This window comes from Cavenderia fasciculata (assembly GCF_000203815.1).
Source record: "Cavenderia fasciculata unplaced genomic scaffold Scf_Dfasci-F-a-25c12.r2-5, whole genome shotgun sequence".
Taxonomy (NCBI): Eukaryota; Evosea; class Eumycetozoa; order Acytosteliales; family Cavenderiaceae; genus Cavenderia; species Cavenderia fasciculata.
The window spans coordinates 2,310,698-2,337,891 of NW_004457729.1; the positions used below are offsets into that span (position 1 = coordinate 2,310,698).

At 31.7% G+C, this 27,194-nt stretch overlaps 9 protein-coding genes across 9 annotated transcripts; 4 read left to right on the forward strand and 5 right to left on the reverse strand.

Annotated features, from left to right (window-relative positions):
* Positions 1-2: 2 nt before the first annotated feature.
* kif4 (kinesin-7) lies at positions 3-7,828 on the forward strand (the record flags this gene model as incomplete). The annotated part of the gene is made up of 5 exons (XM_004359164.1): positions 3-26; positions 74-449; positions 541-648; positions 733-6,120; positions 6,264-7,828. 5 exons carry the CDS (start codon positions 3-5, stop codon positions 7,826-7,828), a joined length of 7,461 nt encoding a protein of 2,486 aa, XP_004359221.1.
* Positions 7,829-7,898: 70 nt separating this feature from the next.
* DFA_01253 (DNA polymerase theta short isoform) lies at positions 7,899-11,164 on the reverse strand (the record flags this gene model as incomplete). Its single annotated transcript, XM_004359165.1, has 6 exons — positions 7,899-7,945; positions 7,978-8,512; positions 8,581-8,703; positions 8,775-9,518; positions 9,581-9,741; positions 9,805-11,164. The coding sequence occupies 6 exons, from the start codon at positions 11,162-11,164 to the stop codon at positions 7,899-7,901; spliced, it is 2,970 nt and encodes a 989-aa protein (XP_004359222.1).
* Positions 11,165-11,540: 376 nt separating this feature from the next.
* Positions 11,541-13,501, reverse strand: DFA_01254 (uncharacterized protein; the record flags this gene model as incomplete). Its single annotated transcript, XM_004359166.1, has 5 exons — positions 11,541-11,571; positions 11,845-11,867; positions 11,988-12,007; positions 12,557-12,576; positions 13,434-13,501. 5 exons carry the CDS (start codon positions 13,499-13,501, stop codon positions 11,541-11,543), a joined length of 162 nt encoding a protein of 53 aa, XP_004359223.1.
* A 315-nt stretch (positions 13,502-13,816) lies between these two features.
* On the reverse strand, positions 13,817-16,841 carry DFA_01255 (uncharacterized protein; the record flags this gene model as incomplete). The annotated part of the gene is made up of 4 exons (XM_004359167.1): positions 13,817-14,704; positions 14,796-15,149; positions 15,241-15,706; positions 16,759-16,841. The coding sequence occupies 4 exons, from the start codon at positions 16,839-16,841 to the stop codon at positions 13,817-13,819; spliced, it is 1,791 nt and encodes a 596-aa protein (XP_004359224.1).
* A 1,609-nt stretch (positions 16,842-18,450) lies between these two features.
* DFA_01256 (uncharacterized protein) lies at positions 18,451-18,723 on the forward strand (the record flags this gene model as incomplete). The annotated part of the gene is made up of 1 exon (XM_004359168.1): positions 18,451-18,723. The coding sequence occupies one exon, from the start codon at positions 18,451-18,453 to the stop codon at positions 18,721-18,723; it is 273 nt and encodes a 90-aa protein (XP_004359225.1).
* Positions 18,724-18,793: 70 nt separating this feature from the next.
* Positions 18,794-19,408, forward strand: DFA_01257 (uncharacterized protein; the record flags this gene model as incomplete). The annotated part of the gene is made up of 2 exons (XM_004359169.1): positions 18,794-19,024; positions 19,109-19,408. The coding sequence occupies 2 exons, from the start codon at positions 18,794-18,796 to the stop codon at positions 19,406-19,408; spliced, it is 531 nt and encodes a 176-aa protein (XP_004359226.1).
* A 192-nt stretch (positions 19,409-19,600) lies between these two features.
* Positions 19,601-21,471, reverse strand: DFA_01258 (uncharacterized protein; the record flags this gene model as incomplete). Its single annotated transcript, XM_004359170.1, has 5 exons — positions 19,601-19,871; positions 19,958-20,297; positions 20,374-20,619; positions 20,696-21,291; positions 21,389-21,471. The coding sequence occupies 5 exons, from the start codon at positions 21,469-21,471 to the stop codon at positions 19,601-19,603; spliced, it is 1,536 nt and encodes a 511-aa protein (XP_004359227.1).
* Positions 21,472-22,790: 1,319 nt separating this feature from the next.
* Positions 22,791-23,961, forward strand: DFA_01259 (uncharacterized protein; the record flags this gene model as incomplete). Its single annotated transcript, XM_004359171.1, has 3 exons — positions 22,791-23,147; positions 23,229-23,812; positions 23,949-23,961. The coding sequence occupies 3 exons, from the start codon at positions 22,791-22,793 to the stop codon at positions 23,959-23,961; spliced, it is 954 nt and encodes a 317-aa protein (XP_004359228.1).
* A 117-nt stretch (positions 23,962-24,078) lies between these two features.
* Positions 24,079-27,016, reverse strand: idhC (isocitrate dehydrogenase; the record flags this gene model as incomplete). Its single annotated transcript, XM_004359172.1, has 8 exons — positions 24,079-24,094; positions 24,341-24,418; positions 24,494-25,089; positions 25,166-25,664; positions 25,806-25,899; positions 26,419-26,610; positions 26,685-26,889; positions 26,960-27,016. The coding sequence occupies 8 exons, from the start codon at positions 27,014-27,016 to the stop codon at positions 24,079-24,081; spliced, it is 1,737 nt and encodes a 578-aa protein (XP_004359229.1).
* Positions 27,017-27,194: the final 178 nt, after the last annotated feature.

The window sequence follows — 27,194 nt, forward strand, 5'->3', positions numbered from 1 at the left end:
TAATGATTTTCACACACAAAGACGAAGTAAATGTTAAACTGAACCTTAAATCCCTTCAAAATTAATTTAATAGTATTTTGAAATAACAACCAATCATGAACCTATAGGGAGATACATGATGGATACTCTAAACAATAATAATAATAATACACGTCGACATTCGACTAGATCAGGTACTAGTACAGCAACAACAACAGCAACAAGCAATAATGTCGGTGACATCAGATTAGCGCAATCTAAACTATCAACTACAAATAATAATAATAATATTAATACTACAAAACCAAAGGACAACAAGATTAATGTGTCTATTAGAGTTAGACCAATAAGTAATCATAACATCAATAATAATAATAATAATAATGATAAACAATCGATACCATGGGTGATGACTTCAGACTCTATATCTCACATTAAATCAAATGCAATTCTATCTACCTTTTTCTATGGTATGTATTGTATACAAACTAAAGATAAGAATGAATGAATAAGGTTATTCATAATTTACTAACCAATCTAATCTTTTATATATTTAAATAGATTCTGTTTTTGGTGATACTTCAAATACAATTGATGTATTTGATGGTATAGCAAAGGAAATTGTTGACTCTTCCCTAAAAGGGATTAATGGAACTATATTTGCATATGGTAAGTAAATAGAGTATTAATATATACGTGATTGCCATAGAGTAATATTAATATCTATTTATTTATTTATTTATTTAATTATAGGACAAACATCAAGTGGTAAAACACATACAATGAAAGGATGTGATGGAAATCCTGGTATTATACCACTTTCCATTAGATATATATTTGATCATATTCAACGAAATAATGACAGACAATTCACATTACGTGTATCCTATTTGGAAATATACAATGAAGAGATTAAAGATCTACTCAACAATACAAAACAGAAACAGAAATTAAAGATACAAGAAGATGGCGATAGAATGGTCTATGTGGCCGGTCTCAAAGAAGAGATGGTCGATAGTCCAGACCAAATCCTAGCACTCCTTGCCCAGGGTGAGGAAAAGCGTCATATTGGTTCAACCAATATGAATGAAACAAGTAGTAGATCACATACTATTTTTAGAATGTATATAGAAAGTAATGAAGGTAGTACCGAAACGAATGGTAGTGGGAGTGGTAATACTGCTGTCGGTAGAGCATCTACCAGTAGTATCAATACAAATAACAAGAGAACTTTAAAATCAAGTAAATCAAATAGTAGTAGTAGTACAACCACCTATATATCCGTGTTGACATTGGTAGATCTTGCAGGTTCAGAAAGACAAAGTCAAACTGGTGCAGAAGGTGTCAGATTAAAAGAAGGAACACATATTAACAAAAGTTTGATGGCTCTTAGTAATGTCATTTCAAAATTAAGTGATTCCTCTCTTAATAACAATAATAATTTAACAACAACTATTAATAATACAACTACTTCAACAACAACAACAACGATAAATACTACTACTACTGCTTCAACATTGACAAATAATAATAATAATTCAAATAATAATAATAATAATCAACATATTCCATATCGTGATAGTAAATTAACACGTATATTACAATCAAGTTTGGGTGGTAATAGCAAGACGGCCATTATATGTACGATTACTCCATCTGCCGTTCATTTGGATGAATCATTGAGTACATTGAATTTTGCCAAACGTGCCAAGAATGTAAAGACCAATTATCGGATCAACACCTTTTCAGATGGAAACAAGTTGGCTGCTATTAACCAAGAAACTTTGAAAAAGTATGAGAATGAAATCGCTCATCTAAAATTTGCATTGGCTCAACAACAACTTGAAAAAAAGGAAACCAAGGAAAAGTATTTCAAAGAGTTGAGTAAACTATTAAATGTTGATGTTCAAGACACTAGTGTTGGTAATCAATACGAAGCTGACCAAAACTCAAAAGACATTGACAATGACAAGGTGATCAAACAACCAAAAAAGAAAGCCAAAAGAAGAGATACATGGCAACCAACAAATACTAGTAATTCACAACAACAACAAACCGATCATTTAGATACAAAGATTCATTTGGATTGGGAACTTCCAAAGTTACCAGCGATTATTGTACAAAATAATCAACTAAATAGTAGAGTAGTGGCATTGGAAGAGGAGTTGGATGAAACAAAGAAGATTACTATAGAGTGTACCGATATCATCACACTGTTGGAAAGAAAGTTGATTGAAAAGGATGACGAGTTGAATTTGACCAATTCAATTACCAAACAAATTATCGAAGAGAATGAACAAACTGTGGCTGTACTTGAAAGTCAATTGGGTGAACTCGATCAAGAACTATGTACCACCAAACAAATGTCGACAGAGTATTCAGAGGTTGTCGATCTCTTGGAGACCAAGTTGACAGAGCGTGATCAAGAATTGACAACACTCAGAAACGATATGAAACTGACTATTGAAACAATCGACGAATGGGAGAAATCACTCAACGAAGCAATCGATGAAAACGAACAATTACAACAAATGGTCGACCAAGTCTCTCACGACTATGACGCTAGTTGTGAAAATACAGAAAAGATGATTACAACTATCAAAAAGGTGTATTGCATGGCCGGAGAAAAAGAGGATGAATGGAGAGACGAACGACAACGTTTTGAAGTACAATTGGAGACGTTTAGCGAAACCTATCAAAATTTGGAGCAAGAAAACCACCGATTGGACAATAGACACCGTTCATCACTTGAAACTGTGTCCAAACTCAAAGAACAAATCGATAGTTTCTACGCACTCTTTTCACCCGTCAAGGAACAGATTGATGGATACATTGAAGATAATCAAAGACTCTCTGAAATGGTCGATCAACTCGACAAGCAAAATCGACAATTTGCCCAGCTCTACACGGGTGTTTGTCTCGACCACGAGGAAAAAGAAAAATTGACCATTGCACTAGAGGGCACCAAGAAAAAGTTGAGTGACCAGCAGACCCTGTGTAACCAACATTTGTCAGAGATGACCCATCTCCAGCAACGACTCGACCTCCAACAAAAGCAATTTGATGGACAAATCAACAGTCAACTCGACAAGCAACAAAAGACCATCGATCATCTCCACCTCCAACTGGCCGACAGCCACCAACAAATATCAAAACATTTGGAAATGGTCGAATTGTTTGATCAGAGGCTCACAAAGATGAATCTCGAAAAGGACAATGAAATCACCAAACACAAACAAGAGTTTGTTCAAATTGCAGAAAACAACCAAAAGCTCAAAGTAGAACTCAATGCAATCGTCGAAAAGTTTAAAAATGATAATAATCTATTAAAAGAAAAGAACCATCTCTTGGAGATGGAAAGAGATCAAGTCAAAATTGATAATGATCAAGTCAAGATGGAGATTGATCAAGTCAAGATGGAGATTGATAAAGTCAAAGTTGAGAATGATCAAGTCATTCAATCCAATCAATCAATCAAATTGGAATGCAACCAATTACTTGCCAATAATCAAGAATTGGACAATAATTTAAAACAACTAAACATTAAATTTGTTCTAGTTGAAAAAGAATTGGAGCAACAATCTAAAATGGTTTTGGATAATAATGAAACAATTAATAATTTAACAAATAATAATCAACAACTAACCTTGGAAAAACAACAACTTGCAGTGGATAATAATCTGTTAAAGGAGAATAATAGTTTATTAAAGGAGAATAATCAACAATTGAGGTTGGAAGCTCAAAAATCAAAAGATGAACAAAATAGTAGCAACCAAAAAAAAGAAGGAGAAAGCCAATCAAGGATCTCTCAATTACAATTGATATTGGATTCTACTATTCGTGAATTGGATCATAAACGTACTGATCATCAAGGTTTATTGGATCAAATGCAACAAATTAAAAAGGAAAAGGATGATTTGGAAGCATCAAGTCAAGAAGAAATTCAAGAATTGAAAGATCAAATTGCAAAATTAAAAATGAAACAACCAACTCAGGTTCCAGTATCAAAGATTAGACCATCAACAATGCCAATCTCTTCCTCCTCCTCCTCCTCGAACAACACTTCTTCAGAATTGGTATTATTGAAAAAACATAATGAAAAGTTGAAAGAAAAGAATACTAGTTTAGAGACCAAGGTAAAGGTGTTGACACAAGAACGTTTGACAGCACAATCTGAAAAGGCAACACTTGAAAGAGAAAACAAGGAATCAAAGAAACTCACAGGTGACTTGGAAAAGGAATTGGACAAGCTTAGAAACTCGAGCAAGACATCAACCGATCGTACCAAAGATTTCAATACTACCATCTCTGGTTTGAACAAACAAATCGAACAATTCCAACGTCAAATTGAAAGATCAAAGATTACAATCTCTGAACAAGAGCAACAAGCCCAACGCAATACCGAGGAGTCAAAGGTTGCCAATGAAAAGATAAGTACATTGGACAAGGAGTTGACCAATTTACAATCACAATACAAGGATCGTGAAGTAGAAGTGAAACAAGCTGAACTCAAGACCAAACAAAAGGAAATGGAATATCAAATGGCCACCGAAGAGATCAATACCAAGTTTGAACAAGAAAAGATCCGTCTTGAAAAGGAGATACAATTGGCCAAGGAACAGATAGCTCAACATGACTCGCAAAGACAAAGCTCACAAAATAATCTCCAAAAAGAGATTGAGAAATTACAACTCGAAGTTCAAGAAAAGATTCAGGTCATCAATGTCGTAGATAGTGAACGTGATGCTATTTGTCAACAACTTGCAGAATCCAACTTTTCAATCCAAGAAATGAAATTGTCTGTTGAACATGAATCAAGTGAACGTCAAAAGTTGGCACTTTTATTGGTCAAGGAAAAGGAGTACGCATTGATGGCACAAGAGTCGGTGGAAAAGGAGAGATCCAATGCCAAACTCGAAATAGAATCAATCAAGGTCGATCTAGAACGACTTGCAAAGGAATTGGAAGCAGAGAAACAACGTGTCATAGTGGAACAGGAAAATGTTACAAGAGAAAGAGACCGATTCCAAAAGGAGAAACTGTCAAGAGAAAGATTAGAGGTTGAGATCAAATCCAACAAGGAAGGAGACAATGGAATCATCACCGTGTTGGAGAGACAATTGGTAGAATTGAGAGAGGGCTTGGAAAAAGAAATCGACGAGCTCGATGACACTTGTGCTTCGTTGCGTGAAGACAAGGTCGAGTTGTCTGCAACGATCGACCAACTCAGATCAGAGTTGGAGCGATCCATTAAAGTTGGAAAGGAGATGGAGCAAGAAAAGAGTAATGCCATCAAAGACCTCAATGAAAAGATCAACAATGCACAGTCAAACCACGAATCAGTCGTCACTAAAAGGATTAAAGAGTCGCAGCTCGAAAAGGAACACCAAATCCAACAGATCCAACAACAATTAAAACAAGCTGCCACCAAATCAGAATCACGTCTTCAAGAATCGATCCAACAATTACAAACTGAATTGGAACAATGCAAGGCGGATTTGAGTCAACGTGATGAACAAATATTGACATTGGAAGATGAACACTATGGAAAGATGGAAAAGCTTCAAGCCGAATTAAGAGACGTCGAGAAGAAATATAATACATTTAAATTTAAAAATATTGATTTGGAAAAATCATTAAATAATTTATTACAACAACAACAACAACAACAACAAAATAATAATGGAAATAATAATAATAATAGTAATAATAATAGTTTGACAATGTCATTAATTTCATCACAATTATCAAGTAGTACGATGATGGCTCCACCACCTCAACCACCAACTCTTAAATCAATATTGAAAAAGCAAGCAAATAATAACAATGTCAACCATTCAAATGATATTAATGGAGTGTTGGCTATTCCAACCTCAACATCCTCATCACTTTCAAATTCACAACAATTATCATCTTCACTCAATGGAAGTGGTAGTAACCATCCTGCACCCATTTCAACTACTCGTACCACTACAAATCTTTTAAAGGAGAAATTGATTCAAAGAAATGTCACTAGTGAAAAGATTGGAACCCTTTTAAATCATTTACCAACTGAAAAGGATACCAAGGTCCAAATTGTCATTAAACAATCGGCAAACACTCCTTCACAACCACCTTCACCGCGCAAAAAGGATGGTCCAAGTAAATTATTAAGTTCTCTTTTGGCTCAAAACAAAGAGAATAGATCCCTTTTGTCAAATTTTAAAAAATAACAAAAATACATTCATCTAATAATAAATGTAATTGTAAATAATAATTTCTATATTCTTATCTTATTTTTTTAGATTTTTTGTTGTGGATTTTGAGCAAAGAAATATATCATCTACTTTTTTTAATGATGATCATTCAAACAAATAATAAGATAATGTCATTTTCAATATTACCACATTATATTCAAAACGATATCTTTGATAGATACATTAGAGGTTGTGAATTGGTAATAGAAGAGATTGAAAGGTGTTCAATGGTATCATGGAGGTGGTTCAATCGTGTAAAACAGTATTATAAACAAATACATATTACATTTGAACCTTTTAATGAACATAAGTTTATTCAAGGAACACTTTCAAAATATTGTATTAAATCACAATCTCCACCTTCAGATTCAGATAAACTATTATTGTTAAAGGAAGCTATTGAAAGATATCAGTCTGATCAAAAGCTGACAATAACCGATCTGATACCAATCATCAAAAGAATAGTCTATTGTCACTCTTTGGAACAGGTGGATCGATTCTATGAACTTATTACAACCGACTATGGTCAACTTATTCATCACATTGAAAAGCTTATCATCCGTCGTCTCCTACCAGGTAGTAGAGCAATACCATTTACCCATCTTAGGACATTGGTCATTTCGATCAGCATTGACAAGGAGCTGGTTAAATTGGTAGAGTTGAATACCCCTACTCTAAAAAAATTGGCCTTTTATACGATTGCTGGAAAATATGATGAACAAATAGCAAGCATTCTCTCGATCGAGCCTCTACAAGACAACTTGGAACAATTAATTTTGCCTCCATTCTCTCGAGAACTGCTAAAATTAATAGCAAAGTTCAAGTCGTTGAAAAGGTTTGAAGTACTAGGCAGCACTCAATGGATTCGCGAAGGCTACAAAGCATACAACGAGTTTCTTCAAACCAACAAAACCATACAGAGGGCATCTGGCTATTTCATGCAAGAGTCTCTTTCAACAATGAAAACACATCCATCGATTCGACACTGGAATATTCAATGTCAAACCAACAATCTACCATCATTTTCTCAAATAGAACTGTCCAACATAATAGAGTCGATGGTATTGACCTATTCAACATCTTTGATTTCTTTTGACTTTTCTCAATCCTTTAACAGTCTAAGATCACTCTCTTTGGTAGTCTCTTGTCCGACACTGATGGACAGTATTGGAAAGGTACTTGTTCAAAGCAAATGCCTATCCTTTTTGGACATGTCATTCAACTATAATTCAAACTCTAGTCCCTATACACCAGTTAAAGTGTCAAAGTATTTCTCAAACTGCTTGTTGGAAAATACTACTCTGTCTACACTTTATATTTCTGCACCCAAAGAAGAAAATTCAATCTTTTCAAAACAATTGGAAGAACCAAGTGTATTTGACAAATTTCTGAGAGAAACCAAAACACTTTACAAATTCAAACTCAAACAAAGAATTACCCTCAATGGGGATTCTGTCATTCTCGGTGATGTTGTAAAAGAATTTATGAACCGATTCAGTAAACAATTTGACTGTGCCTCAAGGGTACCCATAAGGGCTTGGAGTTATGAAACAGACCAATATTACCAAGATCTACAATTTGTTTTTTATAAAAACTCTAATATTAGAAAATAAATAGTTGTATTTGTATTTAATTTAAATTGTAAAAGGAGTTAAAGATCCCCATCTAGTACCAATAGCCAATTTAACTGGAATTGAAACTATATCTGAAAATTTGATTCCTTCCATTTGCTTTTTAACAAGGATTGCGACCTCTTTGATACAATCCTCTCGAACTTCAAATAAAAGTTCATCGTGGATTTGGAGTACCATCAATGCAGGTGTTTTCTGTTCTTCAAAGATTCGGTCAATTGATATCATTGCTTGTTTGATGATATCGGCAGCTGTTCCTTGTGGAATAGAATTGACGGCCTTTCTTTTCTCCTTTTCAATCTCTACCTTGTCTCTAGTGTTGTTGTCTAGAAATCTCTTTCTATGATAAAATGTTTCGACGTATCCTACTTGATGGTACCGTTTCTTGACACTATCAATATACTTGATTAAATCGCGGTAGGTGTTGTACAATTTTTCTTTTAATATTCTGGCTTCCTTTTCGTCCCGGTCCAATTTGTTTGCCAAACTCCAAGTTCCCATGCCATAAAGAATACCATAACATAATTCCTTTGCTATATCTCTTTCCTCTGCAGTTACATCCTCTATCCTCGTACCTTTGTTCATTTGAACAAACATGGTTTTAAAAAAATCAAAATCTGGATTATTTAATCCATCCAATAATAATTTATCTTCTGATAAATGTGCCTAAAGTAAAGATAAAAGTATTAATATTAATAAATATTTAATCACGATTAATAATATTTTGTAATTACCAAAATTCTTAATTCAATTTGACTATAATCGGCTGATAAAAATAAATAACCTTTTCTTGGTATAAATGAATCTCTAATTCTAACTGTAATTAATCTACAATTATCTTCTTTTAATTCTAAAGTCTAAAAAAAAAAATGAAAATGAATATTAAATCTTTTTTAGATCTTTTTAATTTTTTTTTTTTTATATTTACACTTAAAGAACCAATACTTTTACTTTCATTTGGGGAAGGGGAATAATCAACTGTAACATTATGATGATCATAGGGAGGTGAACAATGTTGTGAAGCACTTGAAGATGCTTTGCTAACATTGTTGGTAGATACATCACTAAATGAAATGGGAGATTCACGAAAAGTAAATGCGTTGGCAATGGATTGCAAATTTGGATAAGTCATTGCTAGACGACCAGTTGGAACATTTGTTTGCATGATGGTTGTATAAATTCTCATCATTTCGTAATCTGGATTGTAATAACCAAATTTAAATAATACATGAACATAGTTGAGCAGGTGATGTGACAACTTTCTCCATTCGATCAACATTTTCGGAAATGCAGCCTTTTCCTCTGGGACTGCTTCGAGTATAGCCGCCTTGGTAGAATGATGTCTTTTCACAATTTTACCTCTATTTGCCTTTGGAATATCAACCACACGCAAAACATTGTAAAGGATATTTGACATGTCCTCTTTGCTAGACATTGAAAATTTCAAGTCAGGAACCATCAATCTTGCCTTGACTTCAATATATTGTAGTTTTTGGAGTACTTCATATTTTGTATTTTGACAAGTCGCATCATCAAACCCAATTCCATTATACTCCATCTTTGCCAATATAACCAATAATGGCATTTCCATTTCATTAAATATTTTATACAAATCTCTATTAAAATGAAATCTTGTAAATAATTGTTTCATTAAAACAAATGATCTATAACACTAAATCAAAAAAAGATATTAATTAGAAATTGTTTTCTTTTTCTTTCTTTTTTTTGTCTTACATGATGAAATGATCTATCATAATGATTTAATTCATCAACATTTGTAGATAATTTTTTATCTTGACTAAACTCTCTAACAAGAGTATCCAATGTTGTATCTTTATATTTATCAGGATCAAGTAACCATGCCCCAACCCTAGGATCCATTATTCCTTTTTTAACTTAAAAAAAAAGGTTAATTCTTTGCTTGATTCTTTTTTTTTATTATTTTTTTGTTAACATACCATGAATATCCATGCTCATTAACATTTTAATTTGAGCTCTACAATTATATAAATATTTATAAGAGTTTGGATTTTCCATTATTATTTTTGTTAATATTCTACATTTCTCTAGAAATTCATTTGTATTATTTTGTTGATCTATTATTATTGGTTTATTATTATGATTATTGGCAACGACAATAGCAGTAGTTGTATTTGTTGTAATTTGTTGTTGTTGTAGTGGATCATTTATATGATTTAATTTTCCAGTTTTAGTTACTTGATATTTTACACTCTTTTCTTGAGGATTATTAAGTGGTAGATAATATACAATGTTTCCTGTTGTTTCAATATATATACAAATACCAACGACATGATTCAATTTTGGAAGAAATGATATTTCATCTTCACCTACTAGTTCGAGAAGAGGTGATGATGAAAGTGGAAGATGTGATTGGTAGACTAGACAATACGAGAAATGAACTTGAGTTGCCCACAACGATTTAAACCAATCATATGATGTCTCTGTGATGACTCGTGGTACAATCTCTTTTGATCGGATGAGTCCATAATGTGGTTGAGGGTCAGATGCACCTGGAAATGGAGATATGAACCCTTTGAATGCATAACCACGTAATTCATCTTCTTTGAGTCTGGTGGTTGGAAACTTGACTGCTAGCTCTTGTACCAACTGATCTTTGAATCGTACCATTTTCTCTTTGAGTTGTCTTTTCTCCTGTTCCAATTGTTCTTTTCTTTTCAACTCCTCTTCTATTATCTTTGCCGATTCTGCCTCTTCAATCCTTTTCCTCTTTTCCTTTTCCTCCTTATCCTCGATCTCCTCACCATCACCATCGATTGTCATTGTCGTTGCTTGAATGGGAGGAGGTAGATGAGGAGTGGAAAAGAAAAGAGGTGGCAAAAGATCAGTTTTTAATTTCTTTCTCTTTTGGGTTATTGGTGATTCATCAATCACTATACTATTGTCACGACTCGTATCATTACTATGATTATTATTATGATTATGATTATGATTATCTCTTTGATGTAGATTAACAATGATTGCCTTTTCAAGATACTTTTTCTCGAATCTATCTAACTTCTTTTCTACTCTTGCAATCTTTTTAATAAACTCTTTTGGTGTTGAAAGTATATTATTAAATGATTGATTATTAATAGTAGTAGTAGTAGTATTATTATGATTATTATTATTACTTTGGTTACTATTATTATTGTTATTGTTTAAACTCTTATCACTTGAGAAATCAAATTGAAAGCTTTCTTCACCTTCATTTACAACTACTACCAATGGTTGTTGTTGTTGCTGTTGAACAGGTAAAAGTAGTTGTAATTGATTGTGATTATCCTTTACATTTTCCATAATGTCGATATCTCATAGTACATTATACTATAAATAAATTAAAGGATGTAAATAGACGGAAAGATAGATATGAAAAGTGTGTCAAAAAGAACTCAAAGTTCCCGCTCTTTTTTGAAAACAATATTGTTAATTAATTCTAGGAAATAATAATACTATACCGTAGAACAGATTAATCTTTTTATATTTATTGATCGTGGATTGATTTACAGAATGAATTGCCTATACAAACAAACAAACAAACAAACATCAACAATGTCAATATCGATATCAATATTATTTCTCAAACTGCCATGCACCACAACATCCATGACGACAACCACATTGGATAGAAGAGTGTACAGAATTACTTGATACATCTGAATAACTTTAAACTGTTTCATTTAAATTGGAGATAGTTTGGAAGATTTCTAAATTTAAAAAAAAAAAAAAGATAAATTAAGTAATTAATTAGTATTCATAAAACAAATAATAGAGAGAGTTTTGAATATTTTAATAATACTTTTGACAACGATCATGAAATAGGGGAGAAACAACTTTTGATAAATTCCAGTCATTGCGGTAAAACACATTGCTACCCCCAGAATGAACGAAAAGAGGAACTTATATTTCTAATTTAAGAAATAAATTAATAATTGGTAAGATTTTTTGATTGGATTTTAATGAAAAAATATTGTTCATACCTCTTTATAAAATAAATTTCAAACTAAATATTATTATTATTATTACTATTCAAATTTGAATTTACAACTAGGTATTATTATAATTCTTATTATTTTTAAAAACTATCAATCAAACAACAAAAGTCAGACAAGAAACTATTAACACCATCTCTCCAATTTCGATCTTAAAATAATAATATTCTATGGTGATGGATACAGTGGTCGTGGTCATGGATGTTGTGGTGGTAGTGAGAGAAATAATATTGATATCGATATTGACATGTGAAGCTTGTTTATTATTATTGTCCGCCCTGACATCATTATTAAATAGTAATCAACCAACCAAACTTTTAGTTTATTTTATTGATGAGATTGTGTTTCTTTTTTAAAAATTTATCTTATAGTTCAACTCGAGATTGATACATTATTTTTTATATTAAAGATTAATATTTATTTTTTAGGCCCTTACTAACAAATAAACATTTCAATCTTCTATCTCTACCCTCTTATAATCTGTAATTATCGGTTAATTTTCGTAGTCCAAGAAATCAAAGAATGACAAAGCTCTCTGACAAATTAGGTGTATGTGGTACTTGTTTTGAATTACTTTTATTGTTGGCATCACTCTTTATTTCTGGAGTAGTGGTGACCTATTTTTTTATGGAAGTCTTTGAGATTCCAAAAGCTCGTTATGAATGGAAATACCGTTCTCTCTAAGTACCCACCTACCTACCTACCATTCCACCTCCACAACTAAATAATAATATTATTATGTCTATGTCTATACAATCTATATCCTTATTCCCTCTAAAAAAGTAATAAAGATCACTCAATTTAAAGAATAGATGTTGTATGTTCCTTATTGTGCTATCCAATCTTTTCATTATTTTAATGCATGTCAAATGTAGATGTTTAAACAATCCTTGTTGCCAAGAACTTGTTGCAATCTTTCATTTATCTTCACCTTTACTCCTTATGATATGCCTGATCGGTTATCACTCTCATGTCTGATGTTGTACTGAATGATTAATTAATTAATTCTTGAATTTATTGCCGTTTGATAAAAATAAAAAATGAAGTACTTTAAAAGAAAACTAAAAATAATTTAATATTTCATTTATTGATGATGGGGAATCTAGTTGATGTTTGTTTTTGTTATTTATTTTATTTTTTTCGGTAGTTATAATTGTTAGTATTTGTCTTTAAAAGTCACTTAGCAATTAATTACTTTATTTATCATCATTGTTATAGAACTATGAGTTCAACAACTTCAAAGCAAACATGGGAAAATACCAGTAAGAGATATATTTTCCTCATATTTGTCTAGACATTTATTTCCTTCCTACCTCATTATAGATCCAAAGAACTGGTCCCCAAACTCACAAAAGATTGGCTGGACAACTTTAAGAACCTTTGTGTTGGTTCTAAGAACCAAGATTTTTCGACTATTGTCCGACCTTGAATCATTCAAAGAGAAATCACCTACATGGAATTGATTTGTACAAAAACCTCTGTCTCATTAAAAGTAAATATGGTATGTAATATTTCAATCCTTTAAATAAATACCTTCAACTAACCATATTGTTTTTCTTTTAGAACTGGTCAAATACCATTCCAGCCAAATGATGGATGCCCTCAATGAACTCATTACAGAGTTTGGTAATCCCTGTGATCTCATTGTAGTTAACCAGTACAAGAACAGTTTTCTTTTTCTTGAATTGGAAAATATCAGAGATTATTTTACACACTTTTTCCCAATCAACTTGTTTGAACAAAAAAAATGGAAACGCATTTATACTTCATTTAGACCACTATTATTTCACAATTCACATTATACCAACAAGTAATAAACATATCTCAAATAAACTTTGAAATAAACCATTTATGTATTTCCAAAACTCAATATTTTTTGTATAAATATATATAATTTATAAATGTGTAAATACATAATTATTCTATCGATGGTCATAACATATTACTGTTTTGATTATTATTATTCTTCTTCTTCTTGGTGATCAGTATCCATTTGATTATCATTCATTTCTTCGTTGTTTTGATTATTATTATTATTATTTTGATTTTGATTATTTTGATTTTCATCATCATCTTCATCATCATGTCGCTCCTCTTGAATGATTGTATTTGATGGATCTTGTTCATTTTCCTCAGTTGGATTTAATAGATAATCAAAATCATCTTCTAGTTTAACCAATCGACCATAAATTTCAAAACAACAAACACACAGTTCGTTTCCATCTCGTTGATTTGGACCAGTCATTTGAATTCTAAAATGACGGTATGAATGTGTAGAGTCAACCTCCCAGCCAGCGATCGAGTAGCCTTCTTTGAGACTGATATCTTCTTTGTGATCTTTGAGACAATCCCAGTTCTCTCCATCGAGTGATCCAAGTAACTTCCAATTCTTTGGTGCCGCATATATTGATCCTTGACTATCACCAGCATATCGCATGCTGTAGTAGGATGGACAGAGAACATACTTGTTGGACAACTCTACTGTGAGATGTGAATTGTCTAGCTTGTCTGTATACATGTTGGTTGGTGTTCGACCTGTGAATGGGTGTGGATATCCAATACTCATAGTCGACGACGTGACATTGGCCAATTGTCTAGCAACTGGGTTTTCAAATTCCTGTGTCCCGTTGAACGTCCCAAAATAATACATAATTCCATTCGTATCTCCCAACGTCACAAAACTAAAATCTTGTACACCGTCACGCAACCTTCCCAAACACTCTCGACGTGGTTGTTGTTTCGTCGCCAAACACCGATACGATTCAAATAATATTTCACTATCCACCAAATTAGTTGGTTCAATATGATTACTTAATTGGTATGGTGACATACTTGCAAATCTAATACACTAAACAAGTAAATAAATAATAATAATAATTATTAATATATTTTTTTTTTTAAGAGAGTTTTCTATTTTTTTTTTTTTTTTTTTTTCTTACTTGTAAAGGTTTTTGTAATTTTCTTTTCAAGAAATCCATTTCATCAAATTCTTGAAATGAAATGTCTCTTAGGATTGAATATTGTTTCTTTGCCCAACGAACTAAAGAGTCGAATATTTCAACCTCTGGAACACGGAGACTGTCCTGTCTAAGAATACAAATAACATTCTCCTCGGACAGTAAATGCCAGTTGGGAGACGACAAGAGGATATCCATTGAATGTTGAGTGATATAATCAAAGCATAAACTTTTAATCTTTTCCATTCTAAACTTTTCTGCTGCATATAATACTTTACATATATCCATCTCTTCATCTCCTTCTAAACATGTTCTTAATGAATACCATCCACAAAACTAAAATTAAATAAAAGAAAGATATTAATATTTATATCTTTTTTTTTTGTTTTTGATTTGTTTTTCTTTTTTCTTTTTTTTTTTTCTTTACATCTTTTAAATCTTCTAAACTATAATAATCGGCAGAAGATAGGATATCTAGGACAGTGGTTGGGGTTAGGTCGGCTTTACCAGTATATAAATATTTCAAGACACTATAGATAGTTTCTTTTGGGAAATGGGTAATGATGGTAGATGATTTGGATTCGATGAGTGCTGATGAAAGCATTCTCATAAAGACTGGTGAACGAGCAGACAAGACAAACTTATGGGCATGAAACGATTCGACAACGACATTACTTCCATAGTCTTGGATGGGTGAAGGGGTGATGGATACTGGTTTGCACGATTGCATATCCAAAGCTGATGGCGAACTACATGTTGGTAGTCCTCCCGACAATGGGTCTCCCACCACACTTATAGTGATATCTGACAATTCAGGATTATTAAAATAATATGAAAAATCAGAAACAAACTTCTTTCTCAATCGATTGTTTCCTACTCCTGATACCATTTTTCTTTTAATATAATTATTTAAAATTAAATTGTTTTGTTTTTTTTGTTGTTTTCTGTTGTTGTTCATCGTGATAAAAAAAAAGTTAGAATAAAGAAATAATAATAATAAATAAATATTTTAAAATGTAAATGTAAATACCTTTATATATATGTTTGAACAAACACAAAATTGAGAGAGAATGAGAGTGAAACTTTAAATTCTAGATTGAACTTGAGTCATTAATTAATTATTATTATTATTATTATTACTACACTACACTCTCTATTATTTTTTAAATTTAAATTATTAATATTATTATTATTTTTTTAAAAATACAATGGATGAGTAGGAGGAGGAGGTATGGTTGATAAATAATATTAATTTAAATTATCTCTCTCTTTTTTTTTTTTTTTTTTTTGAAATGGAAAGGAAATTATTATTATTATTTTTTTCTATCTATCTACTATTGATTAAAAGATTAAATTATCATTCACCAATATTATTATTATTATTATTGTTGTTGTTGTTATTGTACAAACAAGTTGATTCCTTCTTTTGATTTTTTTAACCAGGATGATTATTCCGTTTATTTCTATTTAATATTTAAATTTTGATGATGATATTTTTAAATTGGAATATTGTATTCGTATCGTTGTCAATGCGACGATGATGTTCTTCTAGACAATATTATTCTACTCTATTAATGTGTGGGGGTTCACATTAATAATAATAATATTATTAATTTTTGTAAATATTATGGAAACAATTAGAGAGGTAACCGTGCACGTTTGTTGGATGATGAGTTATCTTCTTCCTCTCTCTCTCTCTCTCTCTCTCCTGTCACTTTGTCTCTCTCTCTCTGCCGTTGTATTTAGCAATGATATATATGAAGGAGGGGGTGATACTACTCTGTTTGAAAAACGATAACAAAAATCGTAACCACACGTGTACACACAAACTTACACACAATTAGCTGCGCAGTCGATAATGTATTAAATATGGAAATTTGGATTAATATCTAAAAACTATAGGTTGGTGTAGTGTATATAAACACAAAATATTATCTAGTTTTACTTTTTAATTGATGATGAGGATGAGGATGATGTTGTTGTTGTTGTTGTTGTTAATGATGATGATGATAAAAATAATACATACATTACATATTATAATGGTGACGGATAAAGGAAAAAGAAAGGAGTAGAACAAGTAAAGTAGTAGGTCAAAGTAGTATCCCAACAATAATAATAATATTATACAGTAGCAGTAGCAGACAGTCAGTCAGTCTACTTAAATACAAGACAAAAGGTTTAATCTACTACTACGAATTGTTTTACTCTACTTGTCTTCTCACGTTCATTGGTTGTTTTCTTTCCATCCACATAAACCTCAACCCAATAAAACCTACCAATGCTAGTATCATCGTGGACAGACACCATTCACACCCTAATCGTGTGGTGTGATTGTTTTATCACTACACCACACAACAATCGAATTGAATTGAATCACCACCAACAGGAGGAAATATCATTCTATTCTCTTGTTGTTGTTGTTATTGGATGATCTAAGATATGATGATGATTTAATGAGTAAATGAAGAAGATGTGGTGGTGGTGGTGACCAATGTACATCTTTCTTCTTCTTCTTCTTCTTTACATTCCAATTGTAATCGTTGTAATTGTTGTTGTTGTTGTTTTAACTTTAGTGTAGTGATAAATTAATAAACAATCCAATTGATTCATTCGCTTGATCATTATGAATGAGCAAGCTTGGAAGTTCGAACAACCAAAATATTTTTGATTCCCAGGGGATGAAGTAAAATACTCTAAATTTCCGGAACGGATAAATTTACTCTGCGTTGTAATGTGGTCGAGAAAATTCATAATGCTATCTTTAGTATAGATACAATCCTTTCCTCTTAAATAATCAGGTTCAACTTCAGCTGATTGATTCTCGCTCGAGGACTGGACATCACACCCCCTTCAACATTACATGATCATCATCACCACACATGAACAAAAACACAGTGCGATCAAACCATTGAACTCCCTAATACCCCCATCACTCATTCATTCATTCTCGCATCATTCTTATTATCACCACTCTTAAATTATTATTATTATTATTACTTCTAGCAATACACGAATAGTCTTATAACACTAAAAAAACATATATAATTCGAACCATCATATATAACACTATTGATTGAGAGTGTTGCGGCGATCACAACATCAATACAAATATTCTATAAGCATCCAACTCATTTCCATATTCATCATATTCCACCCACCCACCAACCAACCTCTATCCCCATCCCCAACATCTATCATTATCGCACCTTTAAACAGTTCATCGCTAGTAAAAAGGGTGGCTATACTACTACTGCATGTTGCATTATTTGATTGCTCCTACACCTTTTGAACTTATTTATAGTCGCGACGACGTTCTTCCATTTCTCGTTTTTTCGAAAACAGCACCAACCAACAATACCTTTTACTCCTAGTTTCCCTGTGTCAACAAGTCAAGTGGAGACAAACAGACAGACCAATCAACCAATTAAAATTAAAATAACCTTCCATCTCTCTCCTCACCATCCCCATCAAAATTTAAATTTTATATATATATATTTATATTTATGTCTTGCATATTTACGAATCCACATATAATAATAATATTATATTCCATTCTTTTCTTTAATTTGTTGTTAAACATAAATAATACCAAAATACAAAATTAAAAATAATAATTTATTAAAAGAAAAAGAAAAAAATGGCATTAAATAAATATATTGATCATAGTAGAGAAGAATTGGAATCTAATGATCAACAACACCAACAGGGAGCTGGACGATCATTAAAATTATCAACCATTTTCAAAATTGAAGATTTTATTCCAGAAGCATTTAAAATATTGGTGATTGGACAAGTTGCTGTTGGCAAAACAACCATCGTCAGTAAACTAACTCATGGTTCTTTTCCATTTGATAAGGAAAAAACTCATAAACCAACTGTATGTCAATCAATGTATTTGGAAATATTTTAAAATAGATCTAAATATTAATATTAATCATTTATAAATGTCAAAGATTGGAGTAGACTTTTTTCTTAAAAAAATGCAATTGGATCATGATGGAACCAAAGAAGTAAAATTACAGATTTGGGATTTGAGTGGACAAGATAGATATATTGTAATGTCAAGGCCATATTTTCACAATGCCGATGGTGTTGCTTTGGTTGTTGACCTCAGTCAACTTGAACAAACAATGGAACACGCTAAAAAATGGAAAACAGAAGTATATTCAAGATTAGATAAAGATATTCCTTGTATTTTATTGGCAAATAAGGTAATTAATAGAAAACTAAAACAAAAACAAAAACAAAAACAAAAAGATTATTAATTCTAATTTTTTATTATTCTTACATACTAGTATGATAAAATAGAAGAAAATGAAGAAAATTTAAAAGATATTACAGATAAATTAAATCTATATACAAAAGAAAATAATATTGCTAGTTGGGCATTCACATCGATTAAACATACCAACATCGATGAACCTTTTAATATTTTGACTAAATTGGTGTTTGAAGATTTGGAATTAAAGGTTCAATCAAAAAATAAGGAAAAGTTTTCAGAGTTTAAACCTGAAAGAGAAAATTCTTTCAAAGTTCAAAATACTTCTTCATCAACAACAAAAAATAGAACTTGTGGTGGATGTACCATTCAATAATAATAATAATAATAATAGTAAACAAAAACACCATTTTTTTTTGTAAATAATAATAATAATAATAATTTACTAACTACTAATTTTCCAACTTTAAAATAAATAATAACATAAAATTAATTCAGATCGAATTAATTATTTTCTTTTTTTTTGTCTACAAATATAAATAAATATATATTGGTTTCGATTTAGTATTTATATCTTCTTTTTCATTTCACTTTTAACAATATCACGACCAACAATATCTAATTGTCTTTCAAACATTTTAACAGCCTCTTCGTAGAGATAGACATCCATCCAATTCTTTTCTTTAATTAACATTCGAACGTCTTGGCTGACCTTGCTATCCATGGTACGATCTTTTCTCTTATTGGCTTGAGTAATGGAAACTGAATTTAATCCACAATAATATTTCATTAAAATTGCTGTTTCTTCATATCTTTCTGTCAATCCAACAAATTTCATTCTAAAAAAAAAACAAAAAGAAATGAATATTAATTTAATATCTTGTTTCTCCGTGTTTATAAATTTAATAAATTTTGATATATTTACTTTCTTAAATGAGATAAAGCCATTCTAAAAGATTCCATTGATGGAAAATCTTCAGTGTATGAAGTGATACCAGATAAAACTCTAGTTTGTTCATTTTGACCTCTTGGAGTATCAGTCCATTCTTCAATGGTTGAATTGATTGCCAGAGCATGACCCTCATCTTCCTTTCTCTCACGATGATAGTAGTAATGAGAAATGACACGATCAACAGGATCTCTTAATAAAGTTAAATAGGAATGTTGATTAATACCAGCCTCTTGTAAATAAAAATGAAGACCATAATTAAAATGTCCAACAATTGATTTCTTTCCTATAATCTTTGTATATGATTCTCCATAATCTAAAAAATAAAAAAAAATAAAAAGTAAATAAATTGAAATATATTATTTATGATTTCTATTCTATTCTAATCTTACCTGGAGAAGTCCAATGTTGAGTTGCATGGGATTTAAAAGTATGTTGGAATAAAGAATGAATAGAATTACCACCAGTTTTAGGTATATGAAGGAATAAATAGGGTGCAGGTATCAAAGGTTGAGGATGAGCTACTGGAAGAGGTAATTGAAAGAATGGTGGAATCTCTACTAAATTTAATTTCTCTTGTAATGCTTTTAATTCATTTTCTTGTTTTTCTTCTTTTTGAAATTCTTCCATATTTTTTCCTTTAAATTAATAATTATTAAATATAAATAATTATTAATATTCAAGAATGTTGATTGGTTTTGGTTTTCCTTTTACCTTCAATTTTTTTAATTTCCAAAGTATCTAATTGTCTTTTTGTAGCTTCATCAAAATTGGATGTACGAGTTAATTCAATAGCAGCCATTTCCATGAGGATATCTGCTGATTTTGAAACTTTTCCAAATGATGGATTTGGTGTTGGAACTAGATATTCAAACTCTGATTGTTGATAACGATGAGGTGCTCCAATAGATGGATGCACATCAACATCTGAATAATATTTTACATAGTTGTAATAGGTAAGAAAACATTGTATAGAAGAGTCGAGTGAAGGATCTTTTAATCTTGGACTGACTAGTTGTGTTGATATGGGGTAGCCTTCGGGTTGGGTAAAATTGGATGGGTTTTCAAGAGCAGCTATTCTATCTGAATAGGCTTTGATCTTGTCAACTGGTTGGTGGGTGGTTTTTTGTTGTTCTGTGGGTTGGTTGATTTTATATCCTGGTTCTTGTACTTGTAGTAATTGAAGTTGTCTCTGTAAACTATCAATCTCTTGTTGTTTATTCTCCAATTGCCTATTTCTTTCTTCTAATTGATTGGCTAAATATGCTTTGACATTTGTTGAATCTGTAGATGATGTATAAAATGTATATCTAGGTATGGGGAAAAGGGAGGGAATTAGAATTATAGTTTTCAAAACTATGTCTATCTTTTTTCGGTTTTTAAAAAAGATCATCAAATAATAAATACATTAAATTAAATAAAATAAATGAACCTATGATTAAACCTAATACTCTAATCAATTTGGGTTTGGAAGATATTGTTCGAATCATTTTTAATGATGATGGATTTTAAAAAGTATTTTATATATATACAAATAAATAATATTAATAATAATAATAGTTTAAAAAAGAAAGAAAGAAAAGATTAAATAATTATAGAGGCTGGAGGGGTTTGGGGGATTAAAAAGAAAAAGGGTTAGGGTATTGTGACCACATGTACTACGATCTTTTTTGGTGTAGACTTTAAAGTGTGAAAGGTTAATCTAAATCAAGTGTTTGGTGAAAGCTTAAGATCTTAATTTCTGGACCTGTGTGAGTGTGTGAGTGTGTTGGTTAGTTGTGAAATTACTTTGAGTACAACTACTAGTATTTTTGGTGTATCGATGTGAGGGTTGATTTAAAATAATAAATGAGGTAGTACAAATATGAATGGTTGAACAAATACCAATGAAACACTGAGACGATTATGATGATAATGATGATGTAGATTGTGTTCGTCCATTCTGCAGGGACAACAATGAAGGAAGGCATAATTGATACAAATAGTCCGCCAATGGTTGTAAATGTAGATGGCATGTACAAAAATATCATTTTGTGTCTAGCGGGGATACGCAGCGGTAGGGAGGCTGCGGAGGGGGGGCTTCACCGCCATGTCAAGTCGTCGCCATGGCAACATGAGCACAATGGAAACCAACACGAAATGTCGCGCTGATATCGAATTTATCAAATCCGCCTTCACTGAAAACTGGTTATGAAATTTGCCACATTGCAAGGTATCACCTGAGCTACATAGGGGCCAGTCCATTTAGAATTTTTGACCAAAGTCACGAAAAAACGAATCCGACAACGCAAGTCGTCGAAATCGTAAAATTCGTTTGCTGTTTTGAGCCAAAAAAGCCTTCAAATCACTCCACCCTTACCTGAATGCTTTTGGAAATACACTTGTAGAGATCCCCTCTCCTCTCACTATCTTTGATAATTTCAAACAATTAACAATTCAATTGGTACAATGATTTTTTACCCCCTACTTTTCTACTTTAAGACATTTTAGTACTTGTACTAAAGAATTAATATAATTAGTTAGACGGTTAGCTTTGACTTTTTGACTTGAAATAAATCAGAACAACTCTCAATAATAATAAGAATAATAATTTCAAGTATAGTGATGGGGAGTATTTATAAATATATATATGTCAATGTAAGATCAGTCAGTTTGTTGGGGTTTAAAAGGGTAGCGATGTTTTTTTGTGTGAATGGTGTCAGCAAAATTTGCTGCTGTGAGGTTCAAATTCAGTGATATTCCCAACAGATTGTTTGTTTAATTTATTTGTTTGTTTGTTTAAAAGTTTCATTTACTTTTAATTAAAAAGATGAATCAACAACTACATAATGATCTTGATCAGCAACAACAAAACTTTCATAATGAAATGTGGAGAAGGAGGTTAGCAGCAGGACACAACATCAATGGCATTAACAACAACAACGGTGGTGGTTTCATAAACAATATAACAAGACGTGTTGGAGACTTGCTACCATCTAAAGACTCTTCATTTTCAATCTTTGCATTCATGGTTGCTCTGTTTTGGTTTATCTTTTATCTAGCAGACGTTCAAACCAATATCAATGTCTATCAACACTATGTCATTGGTACTTGTTACTTTCAAAGGTTCCATAATATTGAATGGACACAAAGTGAAGAATCTTATACATTTCATGGTATTGTAGAGGTAAGTAAATATAAAATATAAACATCACTAGAGATGATTAGATTAACTTACTTTTATTTCTATTTTCTATTCTGTTTATAGGTACTTGTAAATACAAACAAAAATACAAAATTAGAATTAAATGAATTATATCCATCTGTAATAATCATGTCAAGTCAACAACAATCTTTAATAGAATCAAATAATCAAAATAATCAACAAAATAATCAACAAAATAATAGGAAATATTTATATTTACCATTTAGAACCAATTTATCAATTGAACAACCAGTTGAAGAGATTAGTTATTTATCAAAACATCCACCTGTAGAAGTTGCAAATGATGCGGGGCCGTTTAGTCATCCCCATAAATGCTTCTTTCATCCATTGAGCAAAGAGGTGGCTAGTGAACGATCGGTACTTCCTCTTGTCAGTGTTGGATTGTTGGCCATATGTTCAGTGGCAGTGGTGATACTCATGTTCTTACCATCACTTCGATTAAAGTTTGATCAACAGGTGCCGTTAATACTGTTTTTCTATGCTATTGTGCAATTGGCCACTCTCAACATTGGTGGTTCTATCGATTACACAATCAAAGATCTATTGGGTGCAGTCATCACTCGAGTGGTTGTCATCATTGTAGGTGACGTCCTTTACGAATATCTAAGTTTTAATACTTCATCAAGGTTTGCTTTTCATTTCCTTACTTTTATTTTATATTTAATTTTATTTAATGATATATTATTTCATGTTTAAATAAATAATAATAAATAATAATAATAATGTAAAAAGTACAAAATAAATCAAAAAATATATTTAAAGATTCCATTATTAATTTAAACTAATTCTAAAAATATTATAGTTTACATAACTATTACACAGTGTATTGCCTTTTTATTGTTATTATATATATTGATTATAGAAGGAAAAGTAGGGATTTTTGTTTGTTTTTTTAAAGTTTGCTTTTTCTAAAAAATAAATAAATAAATAAATTAGTAAAACAAATAAAATAATAAATTTAAAGTTATAGTTATAATTATTATTATTATGATGATTCGTTTTGTTAATCCTTACCAAAAATAATAATCACTACTTTCTTTTTTTTTTTTTTTTTTTTTAAAAATTATAATATTTTTTTTTGGAATCTCTATCTATCATCAACAATAATAATAATAAAATGGATTTATGAACAAGGGGGTGAACGACAACCTTACACGTTAAGTTTCTTTTTAAGAATTTCAGCAACCTTTTCAATGTATTCAGTTGTATTCAAGTAGTCAGTTCTCTTGACCCTATAAAAAAAAAAAAAAGGTAATTAGAAATTTAGATATTCTTTTTTTTTTGGTTTTTTTTTCACTTCAACTTACTTATCAATGGTACCCTTGATACATAAAGCAAGATCCTTGGTCATGAAACCAGTTTCGACGGCTTCAATACAAGCAGATTCCAATTCAGTGCAGAACTTGTCGAGTGGGGCATTGTTGTCCAACTTGGCACGGTGGGCAAGACCACGGGTCCAGGCAAAGATGGAGGCAATTGGGTTGGTGCTGGTTTCCTTGCCGGCTTGGTGATCACGGTAGTGACGAGTGACGGTACCGTGGGCAGCTTCAGACTCTACAGTCTTTCCGTCTGGACACAAAAGGACAGAGGTCATGAGACCCAAAGATCCAAAACCTTGGGCAACACTGTCTGATTGGACATCACCATCATAGTTTTTGCAGGCCCAAACGAAACCTCCTTCACTCTTCATGGCATATGCGACGAGGTCGTCGATTAGGCGATGATCGTACCATATACCAACGGCAGAAAACTTAGACTTATATTCCTTATCATAAATCTCTTGGAAGATATCCTTGAAACGACCATCATACTTTTTCAAAATGGTATTCTTGGTGCTGAGATAAAGTGGCCATTTCTTTTCCAAAGCAAATTCAAAGCATGATTTAGCAAATCCAATAATTGACTAGAGAAAGAAAAGGAAGAAAGGAAGGTTAAAGTTTAGTATTATATTTTTTTTTGTTTTTTTTTTTTTCCTATACTTCATCGGTATTGTACATTCCCATGGCAACACCACCAGCAGGGAAATCAAAGACTGTATACTTTTGTGGAGCACTGCCATCGGCTGGAGTAAAGGTCATTTCCAACTTGCCGGCATTCTTGACGACAAAATCGGTGGCCTTGTATTGATCACCGTGAGCATGTCTACCAATGACGATTGGGAGCTTCCAACCAGTGACAAGACGTGGGACGTTGGTGCAGAGGATTGGTTCACGGAAGACGGTACCACCGAGAATGTTACGGATGGTTCCGTTTGGTGACTTCCACATTTGCTTCAACTTGAATTCCTCAACTCTAGCTTCGTCTGGAGTGATGGTAGCACACTTGATACCAACGTTGTGCTTGAGGATAGCCTTGGCACAATCAATAGTGACTTGATCGTCAGTTTGATCTCTATACTCCATACCCAAATCATAATAGTCAATCTTTAAATCCAAGAATGGGAAAATTAACTTTTCCTTGATCATTTTCCAAATGACTCTATAAATAGAAATAGTTGTTGTTGAAAACAAGATTGTTGTCAGAATTAGATATAAACATAATAGAGATTTACAACCAACCAATTGTTCTATCATGTTTTATATATACAACATCATGTGACATCTGATTGACTTTTCTTACCTGGTCATTTCATCACCGTCCATTTCGACGACATAGTTATCAACGACAATCTTATTGAATTGAGACGACATCATATTCCTTGCTAATACACAAACTAGAGAGATAGATAGATATATAGAAAGCTAAAGAGACTAAAATGGTACATCAGCTGATATTGAAAACAGCACACCACTGACAACAAAAATCAAAAAAAAACAAAATAAAAACATTGGAACTATCAATGACTAAATAGGGAAGAAGGTTTTGAACGGCGGATTACGTTTAAAGAAGAATCATTACATTGGTCAACAAGTCGTCAAAGAAGATCTAGAACTACTTCTTTAGTATTAGTAGAACCCAGTAGGTAGGCAGTCAGTTATTATTACTAACTAATAAATGAATGATAAATAAATTAACTAAATAAATATCTTCAAACAAACATCTTTGGTTGTTTCGATAAACGATGCGGAAATTTCAAATTGGAGTCATTTGGGATTGGATGTATCCCCAGTTGACTCTACTATACGTCCAATAATAATTATAATAATAATGGAATGGTGGTTTGGTATGAATATATCTATATCTACAAAGCTATTTAATTTAATTATTATTATTATGATTTAATCCTCTTTACTACTGTTATCCTTATCTCCTCCTCCACCTCCTTTGGTATCCTTGTCTTTACTATCTTTTGTGGTGTTGGTAGTAGTAGTAGTACTACTACTATTAGTATCTTTATCTTTAGCAGCAGCGGCAGCAGCAGCATTATCTTTTTCTTTTTTAGATGCTTTTAAACTTTGTTCTTGTTTTTCTTTTGCTTTGTGTTCTAGAGGTTGGATTGTAACAAGATTATTAGTTTGTTGATCAATCAATCGGTATTATAGTACTATATATACATACCGGCCAAGAATTCTTCAAGTATAGGTATAAATTGTTCGAAATCAGTTTCCTCTAACGATGACAATACATCCTTACCAAGGATAGTCGATCTATTTGCATTCTGACAAAAGTCATTTGAACAAGCTGTAAGGTAATGTACCCATACCTTTGCTGCCTTTGCTATTGCTACTTTAGATTCTTGTGCTATTTGTACATTATCTGGTAACTAAAGATAAATAGGATAGGTTAGTCATCAACAATCAATATCCATCCATCTTCTACTATACAACACATACAGCAGCTCTAATGATTCTTTGTACTATAGCATTGGGTAACTCTGAATTCTCTGACATCTTCTTTCTTTCTTTCTCTCTATTCTCTTTTGATCGAACAATCTATAATCTTCTTGTCAATAATGACTTGTAAGACGATGTCCATTGCACAACTTTGCTTTTGCCTCCAAATTTTCACCTCTGACAAATTCAAATTTGGATAGCATGGTATTGTAATAATTAAATAATAAATGATTTT